This window comes from Leptonotus elevatus, chromosome 12 (genome assembly GCF_054856555.1).
Source record: "Leptonotus elevatus isolate MCC_2025b chromosome 12, RoL_Lele_1.0, whole genome shotgun sequence".
In the NCBI taxonomy this organism is placed as follows: domain Eukaryota; kingdom Metazoa; phylum Chordata; class Actinopteri; order Syngnathiformes; family Syngnathidae; genus Leptonotus; species Leptonotus elevatus.
The window spans coordinates 18,093,249-18,109,455 of record NC_141250.1 but is presented as its reverse complement, the minus strand read 5'-3'; the positions used below and the strand labels follow the sequence as shown (position 1 = coordinate 18,109,455).

At 40.4% G+C, this 16,207-nt stretch overlaps 1 protein-coding gene across 2 annotated transcripts in view; it reads right to left on the bottom strand.

Annotated features, from left to right (window-relative positions):
• kcnh7b (potassium channel, voltage gated eag related subfamily H, member 7b) overlaps positions 1-16,207 on the bottom strand; it is a 41,619-nt gene that overhangs the window by 12,695 nt on the left and 12,717 nt on the right. The window contains exons 4-9 of one of the 2 annotated variants that reach the window (XM_086091317.1): positions 11,613-12,050; positions 11,284-11,492; positions 6,815-7,240; positions 3,363-3,762; positions 3,082-3,282; positions 1,328-1,582 (exon numbers count right to left, since the gene is read on the bottom strand). In XM_086091317.1, the coding sequence (XP_085947443.1) occupies positions 1,328-1,582; positions 3,082-3,282; positions 3,363-3,762; positions 6,815-7,240; positions 11,284-11,492; positions 11,613-12,050 (1,929 nt within the window). The remainder of the gene's footprint in view (positions 1-1,327; positions 1,583-3,081; positions 3,283-3,362; positions 3,763-6,814; positions 7,241-11,283; positions 11,493-11,612; positions 12,051-16,207) is intronic. The other variant, XM_086091316.1, reaches the window with a different exon arrangement.

The following is a 16,207-nucleotide window of genomic DNA, read 5'->3' as shown; positions in this document are numbered from 1 at the left end:
AATAACTACCATTGTTTCATGCATTCTCTTCAGTTCAGAGGCAGCATTTGAAAAACATAAAACACGTATAAATACATCTTTGGGAGCATGTTAATATTTAAAATAGAACGTACTTATATGTTTTTGGGGAGCAAATGAGTTAATTGGATTGAAGCTTTATGAAGATGATAATACTGTGCAAAACTTTGATTGACACTCACAGAGAGCAATTATCTATGTTGTGTCAGTAATACTCAGTATTATGATAAACTGTCTTTGGTGTCCTAATCAAAATCACGAAAAAATTTAGCAGATGTAGCAGACGTGGCCAAACATTTGCACACATACCAGTACAATTGTAAGTGTCTCTCCTTTAAAAGTAAATAAATAAATAAATACAAATACAAAATGAAGACCATCCTTTCCATTAAGACCATTTGCCTTTCTTCAATTGAGGCTGAAACAGTAGTTAGCTACAGACAAGATTTTTTACATGTAACATTTTGTAATCATATTATCATATTATGTGTGCAAATGCTTTCAAGCTTAACATGTCCACTCTGTCACAGTAAAATATCAATGGTTATAAAAACCTTCCAGAAATTCAAAAAGTATTTGTTAAACACAATAGAGTTAGCTTAATAAGTAAATGATGATGCTAACTGAAGGTCCACCATGCTAACAGTAGCCAAAAACGTCCACCCTGTCATTGCTACACCTCTCACTCAGCAAGTGCATGATTTGGGCACCTATCCCTACTGACTTTGGGCGAGGGGTGTTGTCCACCATGGACTGGTCACCAACCATTCAATCATATATAGACAAACAACCATTCACACCTATAGACAATTTTAAAATCTACAATGAACCTCAAGCACACGTTTCACGAGGAGGGCATGTAAATAAATAAAGAAGCCCCGAGCTGAGATTCGAACCCTGAGCACTAGGAACGTAAGGCAAACGAGCGAACCACGAGATCGGAACTCTGCCCAATAGGAAACATTGAGTTAAAAATTTGAATGAATGTTTCTCTGAGACTGTGAGTCGGAATGTGTGTGTGACTGACAGCACAAGCTCTTGTATGGGATCTCAGCAGATTATCCAGATATTACATAATGTGGCCAGTGAATTTATCACGAACGCGGAGGTCTGCCAACGCATCCCTAATGCGCATGCTGTAACCGTGAAATGTCAAAAATATCAAACAAAAACAGACCCTTTATGCGTACGTTTATCTGGAATATGACACGTCGTACGCATCCACCCCGGCAACTTGACAATAAAACAACTGGGGATCATTTTATTGAGGACAATAAAGTCAATCCGGTTAAAAAGAGATGCAATTTACCCAAAATGGCCACCACAATGTCATCTTTCAGGATCTCAATGGAGCCGCGGGACAGGAAGTAGAGGGCAGTGAGCACGTCGCCACTGTGGACCAGAGTGTCCCCAGGTGGGGCGTGGGTGGTCTTGAAGTGCATCGCCAAGGCCCTCAGGCAGCCTTTGGTGGCTCCTTGGAACACTTTGCAGTTGTGAAGGAGGTTATTATTGAGATGGAGACAGATATCTGCCTGCAGGCACTCCGGGAAACCTTTGAGCACCTGTGAGGAGGTAGGGCGAAATGAGTGCACAATTCAAATCAATCAATAGTCCACGTGAAGTGCATTTTAAGGTTCAAGTGAGAAGAATTTGAAGTTGGAATATTGTGATGGCAAGGGTGACAGACAAGGTCATAAAAACATGTTGCTCATTGTAGGGATAGACCCGATATTAAGCATTTTGACGAATAGCGTTATCGGCCTTTTTTTCAAAATCTGACGGCCGATAAAAGGTAAAGCTAAAACCATTTTAATCTCAGGGAACTATTTATTTAAATTTGCAGTTAACTAAATTATGCTGCGCACCCTGGGAACCTTCGGAGCCTTTTTTGTTGTTTGACATTAAAACAAAGAATTCGGATTTACTTTAACGGGATAATTGACTCATTGAGCCATTTTCAGCAGTAAAACGTTCATATTTTCTCCAGAATGAATTTGATAACTTCATTACTTTTCTTGTACAATGAATAACTTTAGAAACTATTTTTCTCCACTTGCTGTTGACTGAAGATGACATCAACTGTGCTGAGGAAGTAGGTAACGACCAATCATAGCTCACCTGATTTCTGGGTTTGATCAGCAAACCGAGACATGATTGGTTGTTACCTACTTCCTCAGCACAGGTGACGTCGTCTTCAGTCGACAGCAGGTGGAGCAATTCGTATTTTAAGGTATTAATTGTACAAAATAATGAAGTTACCAAATTAATTCTGGGCAAAATGTTAACTCTTTGCTGCTGGCTCAATGAGTCAAGTATCCCTTTAAGTGTGCATTTAACTTATTAAGACGTACTGATAACCTTGGGAGAACATTTTGAAAAGTATAAAACATTTTTTAATAAGCATTAATGCTTATTAAAGACATTACAACAAAGTCAAGATTGACATTTGTATTTAAAAAAAATGCCGATGCCAATATTTTTCCCCCTTTTACTTGAATATTGGCTTCAAATATCGATTATCAGCCTACTTGACCACGAATATTCGGCATCGGTATCAACCCGCCGGTCTATCTCGAGCTATTTGTATGCAAATTAAGCTAATCTGTCCATTCAGAAGTGTGCATGCAACTTCGAGAAGAACACCAACTCACATTTGCTGCTGCACATTTGCATTTTGTTTAAATTCAACCCTGTTCAGCATTAAGAATGCTATTGTTTGAACATTAGTATGAAATACTTGGCGCGTGCAACATTCACCCAGTAATATAGAACGACGTGGCTTGCCCATAGATACAAGAAGGCGCTTCAGCTCAACGTGCACCCCCCCACTTGTTTCTATACCACAGCTACGGGGGGTTGAGGATGTTTATTTCAAACCGTGCTGACACACTGACCCACTTGGCTGTTGAATTAGACAAAGATAATAAATGGAATACGCACCTCCTGCTCTTGCCAAAGAAAAGACATCAAGTCCGCAATGTAAAGCAGACAAAGAGAGAAAACACTTGGCCTTTAGATTTATGCATTAAATGCGATGAGTGGTTTTGGTGCGCTTTTTATTTACCGTGTTCATGTCAATGCCGTTGGTGTGGGCCCAGGAGTGTTGGAAATACTCCTCCAGCCTCTGCCTCAGCGGATTGGGTATCTGATGAAAACGGATGAACTCTTTGACCCGTAACATTTGCGCGTGGTAGCGTGCCGTACCCGAGTACAACCTCTGGATGATGGCTGAGACGTTCCCAAAGATGCTGGCGTACATAAGGGCTGAAAAAACAGATGGTGCGTTTTATTAATGGCGACTGAAAATCTCGTTGGTTATGACGCCGGCGGGTGTTTGCACTCACATCCGATCAGCATGACGCAAATAGAAAAGATCTTCTCCGAGTTTGTGTTTGGGGAAACGTTGCCAAATCCCACGCTGGTTAGACTGCTGAAGGTGAAGTAAAGTGCGGTGACGTATTTGTCCTTGATGGAGGGACCAGAGTTGGGATCACTGTAGTTGTATTTCTTCCCTATGGACACTCCCAGATTGTCCAGCCAGCCAATCTTGTGCTCCAAGTAAGGCTTTTCCACGTTGCCAATGGCGTACCAGATGCAGGCCAGCCAGTGGGCGATGAGGGCGAAGATGCACATCAACAGCATCAATACGGCGGCGCCGTACTCCGAGTAGCGGTCGAGCTTCCTGGCTACTCGGACCAGACGAAGCAGCCTCGCCGTCTTCAGCAGGCCAATCAGAGTGGTCGTCTGAACACATGGTGAGGGTTGGGGTGAGTTGGTTTGAGTGAAAGCAGTTTGAAATACGTAGGTCAATAAAAGCGGGGAGTACAGTATGCAGTGTTTTCCAATCTTTACTGTGCCAAGGAATATATTTTACAGTGGAGAAATTCTCACGGCACACCGGCAAACAAATTTGTCACAAAAAGTGGAAATATCAGCTACTGTAAAATCCTGTGAATAACATGCACCCAAAAACCTGCATGGTAACTTATCCACTCCCAGCCATTTTCACTGAAGCAACCCCCTTCGCTCACGGCTGTTTTACTGGATTTTGACTGATTTTGCAAGACCCACATAATATTGTGTTCTATTGCTATAAAACATGGAACCTACCAAAAGAAAATGTTGTCGCTTCAGCAATTAGCATTAGAATATAGTATATATATATAAGAGTTTTTTTCGCAACATGGCCCTGGTTGATCTCTTAGACTTTGCTGCCACCTGCTGGCCGTTTTTTTTATATAACTACCATTGCTTCTAGCATTCTCTTGCTGCATGCATCAAAGCCTTCTGTATGCTCTAGCATAAAAAAAACATAAACATAAAACATTTATAAAAACGGTTTTGGGACCATGGTAATATGCAAATGAGTTAAGTAGGCCTGTGCAATTAATCGAAATTCAATTACAATTGCAATTATTACATTCCACAATCACAAAATCAGCATTTTTTTTTTAGTTGTTCCAATTTATAGATTTGCACCTTTCTTTTATTTAATACATTTAGTTTCATCCAAAAGGAACTTGAATAAGTATAGTCTTTCATAGAATTTTATTTGTCTTAATATTCTTTACGTTTAAACATTTTCTTTATTTTGTACCCAAAAATAAATGATTGGCCTAATCATGATTTTATTTATTACCAAAATAATCGTAATCAATATTTTCTTCATAATCGAGCGGCCCTAATATTAAGTTGTGTTCATCATTGACAGCACTCTGGTCAAGCCACTTTGATGGGGCGAATGGAGTCAGCAGTGTTCACGCCATCAACATTGCACATCTGCGGGATTACAAACACCTGGTCTAACACGCCTCTGCGTGGATTTACGCCGCGTGTCATGCCGAACCTGTCCCTTGGCGATGGCATGTCTAATCACCGATACATAATCTCCAATGAATGCCAATTCATTCAATTATTATTTAGAAAAGATCTTTCACTCGATACGACTATTTTACAATTTCAGAAAGTTATTTAGGCCACGACAGCTCGCCTTGTTGTCGTTCATCCGATCATTAGACTTAACTACACAGCTCTGCAACCACATGTGAGCTTTTCAGATGCCGCTGCTGACAATGAAGAAAATGGCACGTCGCAATACATTGCGAGGGATGAACGTACAGTACGCAATCTGTTGTATTCTAATGATGTCACGAGGTTCCACGATGTGCTGACGGCGGAAAACCACATTCCCCAAGAGGAACAATAAACAACCGATATGAGACTACAGTACCTCGTTGCACTTCATTGAGCTGACTTTTGTTGTGCAAACTGCTGCAATGAGTATTAATGCACACCAAGCATTACAGAATTATTACAATTATTTAAACTACGAAGTATACAGCAAACATACTGTGGGAGTTAATTCCAAGAAATGCAGCGGAGGCATTTGCGGCTCTGCAAAACAAAATGATACTCAGGTTATTTTGTATTTCTAAACCAACGTGGAATGCTGTCAGCGCGCTGTATCGTATGCACATACAGCTGATTTGGACTAAAATTGGTGCGCCTTTGGAATTATTGCCTGCTTTACTAGTAGCCAGGACGGCTATACATTTAAGTCAAACACATAAGCCATGACAGATGTAACGAGAGTTCATTCACGTTTATCTGCGCAAGGGATTACATCATGTTGTTGATGTAGTTGCTGAAGAGCTTCTCACTTGGGGGGGGGGGGGGGGGGGGGGGGGACATAAACAGCTTCATAAATCCGTTTTCGATAACGCTTGTCGTCATTAGGGAGGCAGTGGAGCTGCGGCCTATCCCAGCAGGAAAAAAGGCAGGGTTAGCCCTGGACCAAGGTTATTGCAGTTAACGAATACTAAGAGAATAAATACAACAACAATTGAATACATTTTCTCTAATGAAATAAAATAAAAATAGAACTAGATAATTACATTTATAAAACTAAATCAAATAAAACTATGATCACAGCGAAATTGTCCTTGGTTTTCATCTTTGTCAATTACTATCATACATTCATCAAAGCATTTATAGGCATTTACAGTACAGTATAAAACTTTTTAGGAGTAATACTACAGTATTAGCCGCCAAAGCGTGAATGCTGATTCGTCCACTCCAGGGTGTACCCCGCCCGCCTCTGTTCTAAAAGTCAGCCGGGAAAGGCTCCAGCTCACCCGTGACCTTAGTGAGGATAAGCTGTATAGAAAATGGAAACACCGCCATATAATCTGTTTGCATTAAAAGACAAATCATTGGTTGCCTGCCACCATCGCGAGCACTAAATTTCCTTTAGGTGGGTAAGGAAAAACACTGCGATTGAGATTTAAAGAGACTCGCGTAGCTGACTCAGCGGTAGCAGCGTCGGCAGTGGTCAAAAAAAAAGATGATTATGGTTTATAATCAGGAGCTTTTCTGGTGTAATGGAGTGCCTACAAAGCACGATCAAGCACTGAAGTGGATCCGGAGCCATCAAACAAGCCGGCGAGCCTGGCAGCCAGCCTTCCCAATGACTATCTAACATCTGCATGTAAGCTGTGCACACGGCGCTGTTGGCCCCCTCGTCACATAAATGCATCAATGATTGCCATTTGGTAAGCCATTAATCCTTGTAAATGGATTCTAGAATGAGGACCATTCAAAAAAAAAAAAAACATGCAATTTAAAGTAATCCTTCCATCGCTGAGACAGAAAGACTTAGGCTTTAAGTAGTGGCTTGGGTGCCCAAGTCTGGACTCAATAACGAGATGACTGTGCAGGGATGACTGAGGCTCTGTGCAGTAATACTCGACTCCCTTAGGAAATAGCGGGTGAAAAGAAAAAAAAAGAGATAACAAACCTCATCTGATCCTGAGCCGAAGATAAGCAGGTCAAAGGGAATAGCCGCCACCATGTCTATTAGGAACCAGCCTTTAAAGTAATGGATGGCTATCTTGGCCGCATGGCTGACCACCTCCTCGTTCTGGTTCACGTACGTGGTCCTGAAGTTGATGAGGATGTCGATGATGAACATGATGTCCACGATGAGGTCCACCACGTTAAGGGGGCTGCAGGAGTATCCGCATTCGCGCCTCCTCTGCTCCTCCTGGTCGTTGAGAAGAAAGGCGGCGGAGTAAGGCGTGAGGATGGCCGTGTAGATGACCAGCAGCAAGATCAGCCAGTCCCACACAGCTTTGAACGGGCTGTAATGCAGAATGGTGAACTTGTCGATGCGGTTCGTCTGAAGCTTGTACTCTGGCAGAACATCGGCTCCCAGTGATAAGACCTGAACGAGACAGAAAAGGATTGTTAAGGTTTTTTTTTTCCCCTCAATGTGTATCTATTTTTAGAAAAAAAAAAGGCTACAGTAAACCCCCTACACAGCGGGGATTACGTTCCAGACCAGAGACCACCACCACGATAAGTGAAATCTGGAATACAGTATAGAAATACCCTAATAAATTTAAATTATGCTTATGCATGTTTTTATAGCATTTATGGTACTTATTACTACTTAAGGTATTTAACTCATTCAGCCATTTTCACTGAAGCAATCAAAGAGTCTCTTCTTTCATCAGGAAAAAAAACCTGTTTCCGTTTGGCAGCAATTAGCATTAGAATATAGCTAAGTTTCATCGTTATTCACAAAGCTGTTTAAAACAGTGGGGAAAATAGCTTTCTGCAACATAGCCCTGGTTGATCTCTTACACTCTGCTGCCACCTGCTGGCAGTTTTTCTCATAACTTCAACCGTTCTATGCAGTTGAGAGGCTGCATCAAATCTTTCTGTATGCTGTAGCATAAAAAAATGTATATGTATGTATTATACGTTTTTGGTAACAGATGTGTTAAAGTCACTTTAAAATAATGCAAACATTGAAAAACATTTAATATATTGAGAGCGCAGCCGTTTGCGTGTACAATAAAAAAGTTAAGATCACAACCACTGTGTGCTGTTAACATACTTTAGAAACGTTTGGAAAATTTTTAAATAGCCACTGGAAACAATGTAATTCAGTCCAACTGCAGACGCCTTGGACGTCCGGATTTCACGATGAAATGCGCTTGGCCTCATGGGAAATGTGGTTATTTCAAGGGAAATTAAAGGGAAAACAATACCTCTTTTGTCCAAAGGTGCCGCCATAATCAACGAAAACCAAATGCTCATTTGTGCTACTTTAAATGTCTTTATTCTCTATAATAAGACTTTATTATTGAAAAAAAAGTATTTTACACTCTTCATGTAATAATGACTTTGCTAAAAAAAAAATATATATATATATATATATTACTCATGCAATAAAGTCAGATTTATATGACTATACGTCACAACCATACAAGCTTTTAATTGGTTTATTTGATTAATTATGTTTGTTTTACTGCACGCAGTAGATACGTACGGTAGCTGGCTGTCTTCAATGATACAAGATTATAATTTATTACAAATAATTTTCTGCATCAGGGATTCCTGTTTGAAAACTGCTGACATACACAAAAAGTGAACTCATGCAGTTGCCGTGTGCAATCCTGGTTAATTAAAAAGCGAAATTGCAAGCTTTGGTAATTCTTCTTTACCTAATTGTCCTCCCTGAGAGACTCTGACAAATAGATCAATGAGAGAAAAGCCAATGTGAGTGATGAAGCCTTCTGTGCAGCCCGTCCACATTAGCAGCAACAATGGGCCGGCTTGGAAACGACTGTGGCGCTCTCGATGTACGCGCTCGACAATCCAAAAACAATTAGAGATGAGGGCGGACTGTTCGCCTGCGCTGTACGACACGACACAACACGACACCGGCATTTATAGCATTTAGTGTTTTGTACACTTGGAAAAACACTGGTTCTCAGCCCAAAAGCTCTTCTGCCCGCTCAAATCCAATCTTCAACCCACTCTGCTGGGTCAAAATAGTTGACCCAACCTTGGGTTAAAGTAACCAAATCTGCTCAAAATGTGGGTTACGAAAACAACCCAGCAGTTTGTAGTGTGTAGTTTGTGGATTACATGAAAGATAACATTGGAGGAAAAAAAAAACCCCCAATAAAACTAAGCAAACATTAGTTTTAATTTCCACCCCACGAATACATTCTGTCTGGATCGTAAATTATTCAGTGTCCTGAGTCATCCCCAGTTTTTGGCCTAATAAGCCGTGAATGACAAAGACTCTCCTGTGCCATAAAAAAAAATGTGCAAAAGTGAAGCTGTGGGCAGCAGCGGGGTCTTTCTAGTCACTGCACATTCCCCTATGTTCAAGCCATGAATTATACAACACACTCAAGAGGAAGACTCAGCGCTCATGTCTCGGTGGCGTCTCCTAACACTAAACAAAGGTCAACAGGGAGGAAGAGCGTTTAATCACGATGATGGTTTGTTCATTTATAGATGAGGGATGCTTGTTGTTTCAATATAAATGCTTTCTCCTGCTGACATCAGCCGTACCAAGCAGCATTACAGCTCCGTGCAGCCGGATCCTTCAAAGTGCTTTTATATTCTGTACACTGAAGGGAATAATTATTTTGATCCTCTGTTGAATTTGTGAGTTTGCTCACTCGTAAAGAAAATAATCGGCCCCAATATTTATGGCTGTTCACTGGGCATGGTAATAGACATAATATCAGTCAAAAATGCGTAAGAAACACACAATAGAAAAGTTATTCAATGTTTTATTGCAACAAAACATGTTGTTCCAGTTCAAAACTCACCCCCCCCCCCAAAAAAAACAAAACAAAAAACAAAACCTCACACTAATAAAAATAAATATGTTACACGCTCATGAATAACTACACCACCACAAAACCTTGGACATTCACCAAAAAAACTGAAACAAAAACTCTCACACAGCAGAAAAAAATCCTCACTCACTAATAAACTCTCACAAACACCAGATTTCTCTCACACACACAAAAAAAACTCTCAGTATCCCCCAAAAATCTCTCACACTACAAAAACCCAAAACCCTTAAAAAAAAAGCCTCTCAGCCTACAAAAATCTCATTCACCGAAAAACTCTCACAACTCCAAATTCTACTCACTCACTCTACAAAATCCTCCAACACTCTCAAAATTTCTCAGCCAACAAAACACTCTCAACAAACAAAAACAATTCTTACAAACACAAAAAGTGGTCACTATACTAAAACTCATAATATGATCCAAAAATTCACAAGGCAATAAAAACTCACCAATTTCAGGCAAATTCTACTACTTTCTACTACAAATACCTCCAACACTCTAAAAAACAAACCAAAACAAAACTCTCAGCCTACAAAAAATCTCACATTCACCCCAAAAAAAACCTCTCTAACATGCACAAAAAGCTCTCACTATACAAAAACTCTGATAATATGACCCCAAAATGTACAAAGCAATTTAAGCTCGCCACATTAAAGGCAACAAATGCCACATTTCTCTACCTCACTAAAAAACTCTCACACTACAAAAACCTCCAACGCTCTAAAAACCAAAACAAAACTCTCAGCCTACAAAAAAATCTCAATTGACCAATAAAATCTCACACTTTCCGAGTTTCTCTTACGCACTAAACAAACTCTCACAATCCACCCCAAAAAACTCATAAACCCAAAATTTCTCTAAAAATCTCACATACACACACTAATAAGCCTCTCTCACTCTACGAATACCTCTAATTTATTTTTTTTGGTAGGAATGAGAGGTTTTTTTTGTGTTGACGTTTACGGCACCTTAAATGTGCTCCACAAAGTCCTAACTTAGGTGTTGCTTGGGAATCAAACACCTATTAACTCAATAAAATACAACAATTTGTGATTTCCATATTGTATGTTTCCTATAGTATGTTTTTTTTCTGTGCATTTAAACTGATATTTTGTCTATTACATTAATCAATTATCAAGCATAAAAATGTCCCCCGTTGTCTATTTATCTTGTCTTCTATGTATTAGTGCTGTATATGTCTTTCAGTTAGATGGATAAGTGGCGGCTGCTTGTAACCTTGCAATTTAAATTGCAAGTCAAAATAAATTTGAATACATTGGACTTTCCTATATTAACCCCGCCTAAAGCACTGAACTGAGATGAGAATGCAAGTTAAAAAAAAAAAAAAGTTTTTCCAACTCATTATTATTCCTGTGCTTTCCAGGAACGACCCCTCTCTCTTCCTGAATGTCAGAGCTCCACCGCTGGGGCTTTGGCAGCTTCCCAAGCCCACAAACAAAGCGCCGCTAAGCCAGAGGCCCTGACTTTTTTTTTTTTCCCCGGGAAAGCTGTGAATTACCATCGAAGAGCTTTTCCAATAAAAGGTCGCTCTGGGGTTGATGTTTCGCCATCAAAAAAAAATACATCATGAAGGGCTCACCTGTGTCACTTTTTCTGTGACGTTGTGTGTCCTGTCTTTGACCTTTGGCGCTATGATGGTTTTCTCCGATGTCGGAGAGTGAGTCTTCTTGTCGTTTCCTTCCGAGAAGGTGAGCGCGATCAGGGGGATCTTGTTGATGGTGCTGTACTTGTTGATGTTGGATTCCGACGTGGAGCCGAGCAGGCTGGACTTCACGTGGTTAAATGGACCTGGTGATTAGGAACGAATCGTGTGCGTTTGTGAACAGTGACAGTTAAATTATTACGTGTGCTGCGTATGCGATTGGACAGACGGATATGCGTTTGTGCATGTGTGGATGGCATGCATACCTTCATTTGTATGACGGTCCCTGAAAATGCTTTTGGAACTGGAACTGTAGCCTTCAATCTCATGGACGGAGGACGCCCGCCTCATGCTCGTGACGCTTCCTCTTGGGAAGGTGTTGGACAGGGAGGTAGAGGACTGGTGCACCTCCGTCTGGTAAAGCTTTTCCCACAACAGTTTGGGCGACGAATGGTCGAGCGGTTCGGGGGCCACGCTGGCCTGGGAGGAGTGGTGGCTGGAGCTGATGAGGGCGTGGGTGTCGTTGGCCTCAATGGGACTGCAGATGCTCTTGGTGGGTGAGGGGAAACTCTGCAGGGCTACCGAGTCCTCGTTGTCTTTGGGCGAGTCCACCATCACAGCATCCGGGTCTTCTTGTGGAAGCGATTGCTTGTTGGTATTCATCAGGCTCAAGGCAGCCTGGCGGAAGCGGACAAATCGGCTTCCTAAAAATGGACAGGAATTTATATATATTTTATATGGCAGAACCCCCAACCCCCCACCCCCCCATTAAAATAAATGCTTTATGACCTCACTATATGAATTCATTACCTGCTGCAAATATCGGAAATGGGCAACATTGATGCAAAAAAGGTTTATAATTAGTTAACACAAGATGGTGCCAAATCACCTTTTTTCTTCTTCAAAATGAAGCGCCATAACTCACTTCAGCCTAATTCCTTGGCACTAAGTTGCTACAAGATGGTGATAAAGCACGACTACTGTAACTGGAGCTCCTCAACTTACTACAACATTTGTTCATTGGCGCCAAAATGCCACAAAATAGCAATACACCACAACCTTTTCTAAGTGAAGCTCCTCACAATAATAAACATTGTGAAATGAATACTTCCCTGTCCGTGTCGACTGAAATTGAAAATGATCCCTTATGTTAAAGCTAATTTTTTTTTTTGTATTGTATTACACACAAATTACACTATGTAAAATCCTATTCATTTCTATAATTCATTTTTGTCATGCTAATTGCAGTCAGATATGTGAATTTTGCTTGCCATTCTAAGTGAAACATTTGACTCATTAACAATATAATAGTACGGGGATGAAAGAGAACCTTTGTGAGGCGCTCCCTCTCTCAGCATCCTCCTTACATACATAAATAATATCTTTCCATCTGTTTCTATACCCTTAACGCGCTGATGTTACCGCCCCCTAAAAGTGCCTAACAGAACTCAGAATCTCCTGGAGAGAGACTTATAGATGTTCTCGTCTATGCTGAAGGAGATGAACCACCTGCAGGGTCCCACCGGTCATGGCTACTTTGGATCTCTTTAACGGCGGGGTTTTGAAGGAACAATACAAAGTCATTCATTAGCCTGGATCTGGATTTTTAGCTTCTGACCGTGTGCTTGTTGGTTAATGCTGTTGGTTTGTTGTATTTACGACAGTAATATAAAGGTAAAACACAATTCACAATTTATTCTGATCCTTGCTTTAAAAATATGTTGTGCCCCAACTCTCGCCTGAAGTAAACTGGGATCGACTCCAGCTCACCAGCCGACCTTAATGAGGATATCGAAAAAAGATGGATGGCATTTGGTCTTCACTCACTAGCTAATAGTCATACTTAAGAGTGTTTCGGCTCGCCCACAAACACCGCATTGCTTTTCCTTACATAGTGTTACATAGAGACAAAAATGGATACACAACACTACGGTGCGGGCACAAATTTGACGAGAATGCTAATCGTTTGAATAAACTGAATACTAATTTTGAGGAACTTGGAAATGTTAGCATATTTACATTTCATTAACTATGTGCTAGCCAAAAAGTATCTATCCAGCTGTAGCTAGCTCAGAGCTATAACTATCTATCTAGCTATAGCTATCTATAGCTATCTATCTAGAGCTATCTATCTAGCTATAGCTATCTATCTATCTGGCTCTATCTATCTATCCATCTGGCTCTATCTGGCTCTATCTATCTATCTATCTATCTGTCCGTCCGTCCGTCCAGATACTATCCATCCATCCTTTGCCTTTAATTCTGCCACTTTACAATGGACCGCAAAAACAAAGCTTTAGTACAGTATGTCCATTGGATACTCACTTAATACACCAATGCAATCTTTACTTGTGATTTTGCACTTTTCCCACATTCCAATCCTTAATATTACATTTTGCTGCAGTTAAAAAAAAAATAAAAAAAATAATGAAAAATGATGCTAATGTTGGTCAACAACATTAATATGCAACTCCAAAGACACCTTGAGTGTAAGCTAAACACATCATTTCGCATCGGAAGCTGTCACATCATCAACCCACAGATCCCCTTTTGCTGAAGTGCGTTCACAAGCAATCAAATGTGATTAGTCATGTTAGCTTTGGATGCGCAAACACGCACACACGCGCGTCTATTTACATTCACAAGGCACAGCACAAAACTGAATGCCGGAGGAGTTCACGCTGAATGAAGAGGATGGCTGAGATTCAGTCAGAGAGGAGATGCTGAGTTCCTCCAATCAAAGAGAAGCTTTAGAGGACACTCATTGATATTTAAAACTCCTGACATTCATCCAAACGAGCATAAAAGTAAAATAATTGAGGGCTATAGAAGCTCCCAAAAGACATACACATACAGATGGTATCATTAAGAAAAACAAGATTTGGCTATATAAGCAGATCATTTCCTCCCTTGTGTGCACGCGTTGCATCTTTTCTATACAACGTTTACAAACAGGATAAATAATGTAATGAGTTTTGTGAATAATTGATGCGAGATCATTAAAAAAAAGTACTATTATGCTGTATATTTTTAGGGTAAGCAAAAACAAACAATGATGTGGCATTTTAACAATAAAAAAAAAAATCATCATTTTAGTATAACATCCATTATTGCTTATGAGGGAAGATTTTTTTTTTTATTAAGTTGTCCAAGGGGACAAAATAAGAAATAATTAGATCATTTCACAGTGGAACTCAAATCCCCCGTCAGCAGCTCTGTGTTTGCTCTTCCTTTGGATTTTTGGGGAGGACACAATAGTATGTGTTTACATCTTACTACAAGGGTCAAGTCACAATACGCTTCCGTTTTTTTCTCCCCATTTCGTTTCAGGCATCATTCGGACAGACGTGAGGTCATCATCAGCATTTGACCGCTTAGGCTTTGCCGTTTTGGTAAGCATATCATTTCCTTGCCCAAGGCTCGCCACTTGACATGAGAGGAGCCTTTCAAAATTGACACCATTTTTCTGTCCTCGGCGTCAGTTTGAGCTTCATGGCTGTCAACCTGCTCCAACGCATAATACGATTTATGCTATCCACGCATGGTTCTCGAAACAGGCCGTGGCTTCAGTAGTTGTTACTCCTTCTGGGCTGAGTTTCTTCTCAGCAAACTGCAGTAATATGAGATTTTGCTTTGCAGAGGAGAAATACCTTCCACAGTTTGTGTTTGCATATTTGTTAGCATTAAGCTAAGTGGACTTCACTAAAGCAAAGCTATGTGGTTTAACATAAACATTTCTTGACAATATGTTATATGTGATCTCACTAGTGTAATTATGACATTCTGATTAATATTACATTTGTGGAATATGAGTTATGCAGCAAAATCCAGCCAGTTTAATCTCAGGGGGCGGACAATTTGCCACTTACTGTCGACGGAAGATGACATTTACTCAGGGCTCAGGCAACGACCAATCACAGCTCACTTGTTTTCTAAAGCGGAGCTGTGATTGGTTGTTAGCTGAGACCTGATCAACTGTGATGCCATTTTTATATTATATTATTATTATTATATTATTGTCAAATTTTTGGAGGGTTGACTTCCCCTTCAACTCATTCACTCCCAGCCATTTTCACTCTGCTAACGGCTGTGTTACTGGATTTTGACAGATTTTGCAAGGCCCACAGAATAGTGTGTTCTATTGCTATAAAAACATGGAACCTACCCAAAGAAAGATTAGCGTCTCTTCTTTCATCAGAAAAAAAAGTACATTTCCTATCTGTTTCCGTTTTGCAGCAATAAGCATTAGAATATAGCTAAGTTTCGTCAGTATTCACAAATCTGTTTAGAACTGTGGGTAAATGAGCTTTTGTCAACATGGCCCTGGTTGATCTCTTATACTTTGCTGCCACCTGCTGGCTGTTTTTGTAATTACTACCATTGCTTCACCTGTTCTCTGCAGTTCAATGCCTTCTGTATGCTTAAGCATAAAAAAACATATTTAAAAACAAAACAAAAAAAACCCCAGTATTAAAACACTGAAAATAGAACGTATTTATACGCTTTTTGGAATGTGAAATTCCCTCTTTTATGTTTAGTTTGAGGCAGCTTGAAGCCTCTTTTTGACGTATTGTTCACAATCTGTCAAACTGCTGCTTTTTTGTATATACTACCACCCAACAGCGCCATCGTGTGGCAACTCTGCGCTATTAGACAGCAAATAGCAGAGATTGGGGTCCGAAAACAGGTGACTTCGCGACAAGGCGGGGCTCCAGCACGCCTCGTTGAAACGTTGCATGTCACGAAGGCTTTAGGTGGCGACAGTTTGACCGTGGAAAACAGATTACCACAGTTTTTCGAGGTCAAAAGACCAGGATGGTGAAACAGATTGTATTTGACCTTAAATGTTTGGCTGTATCTT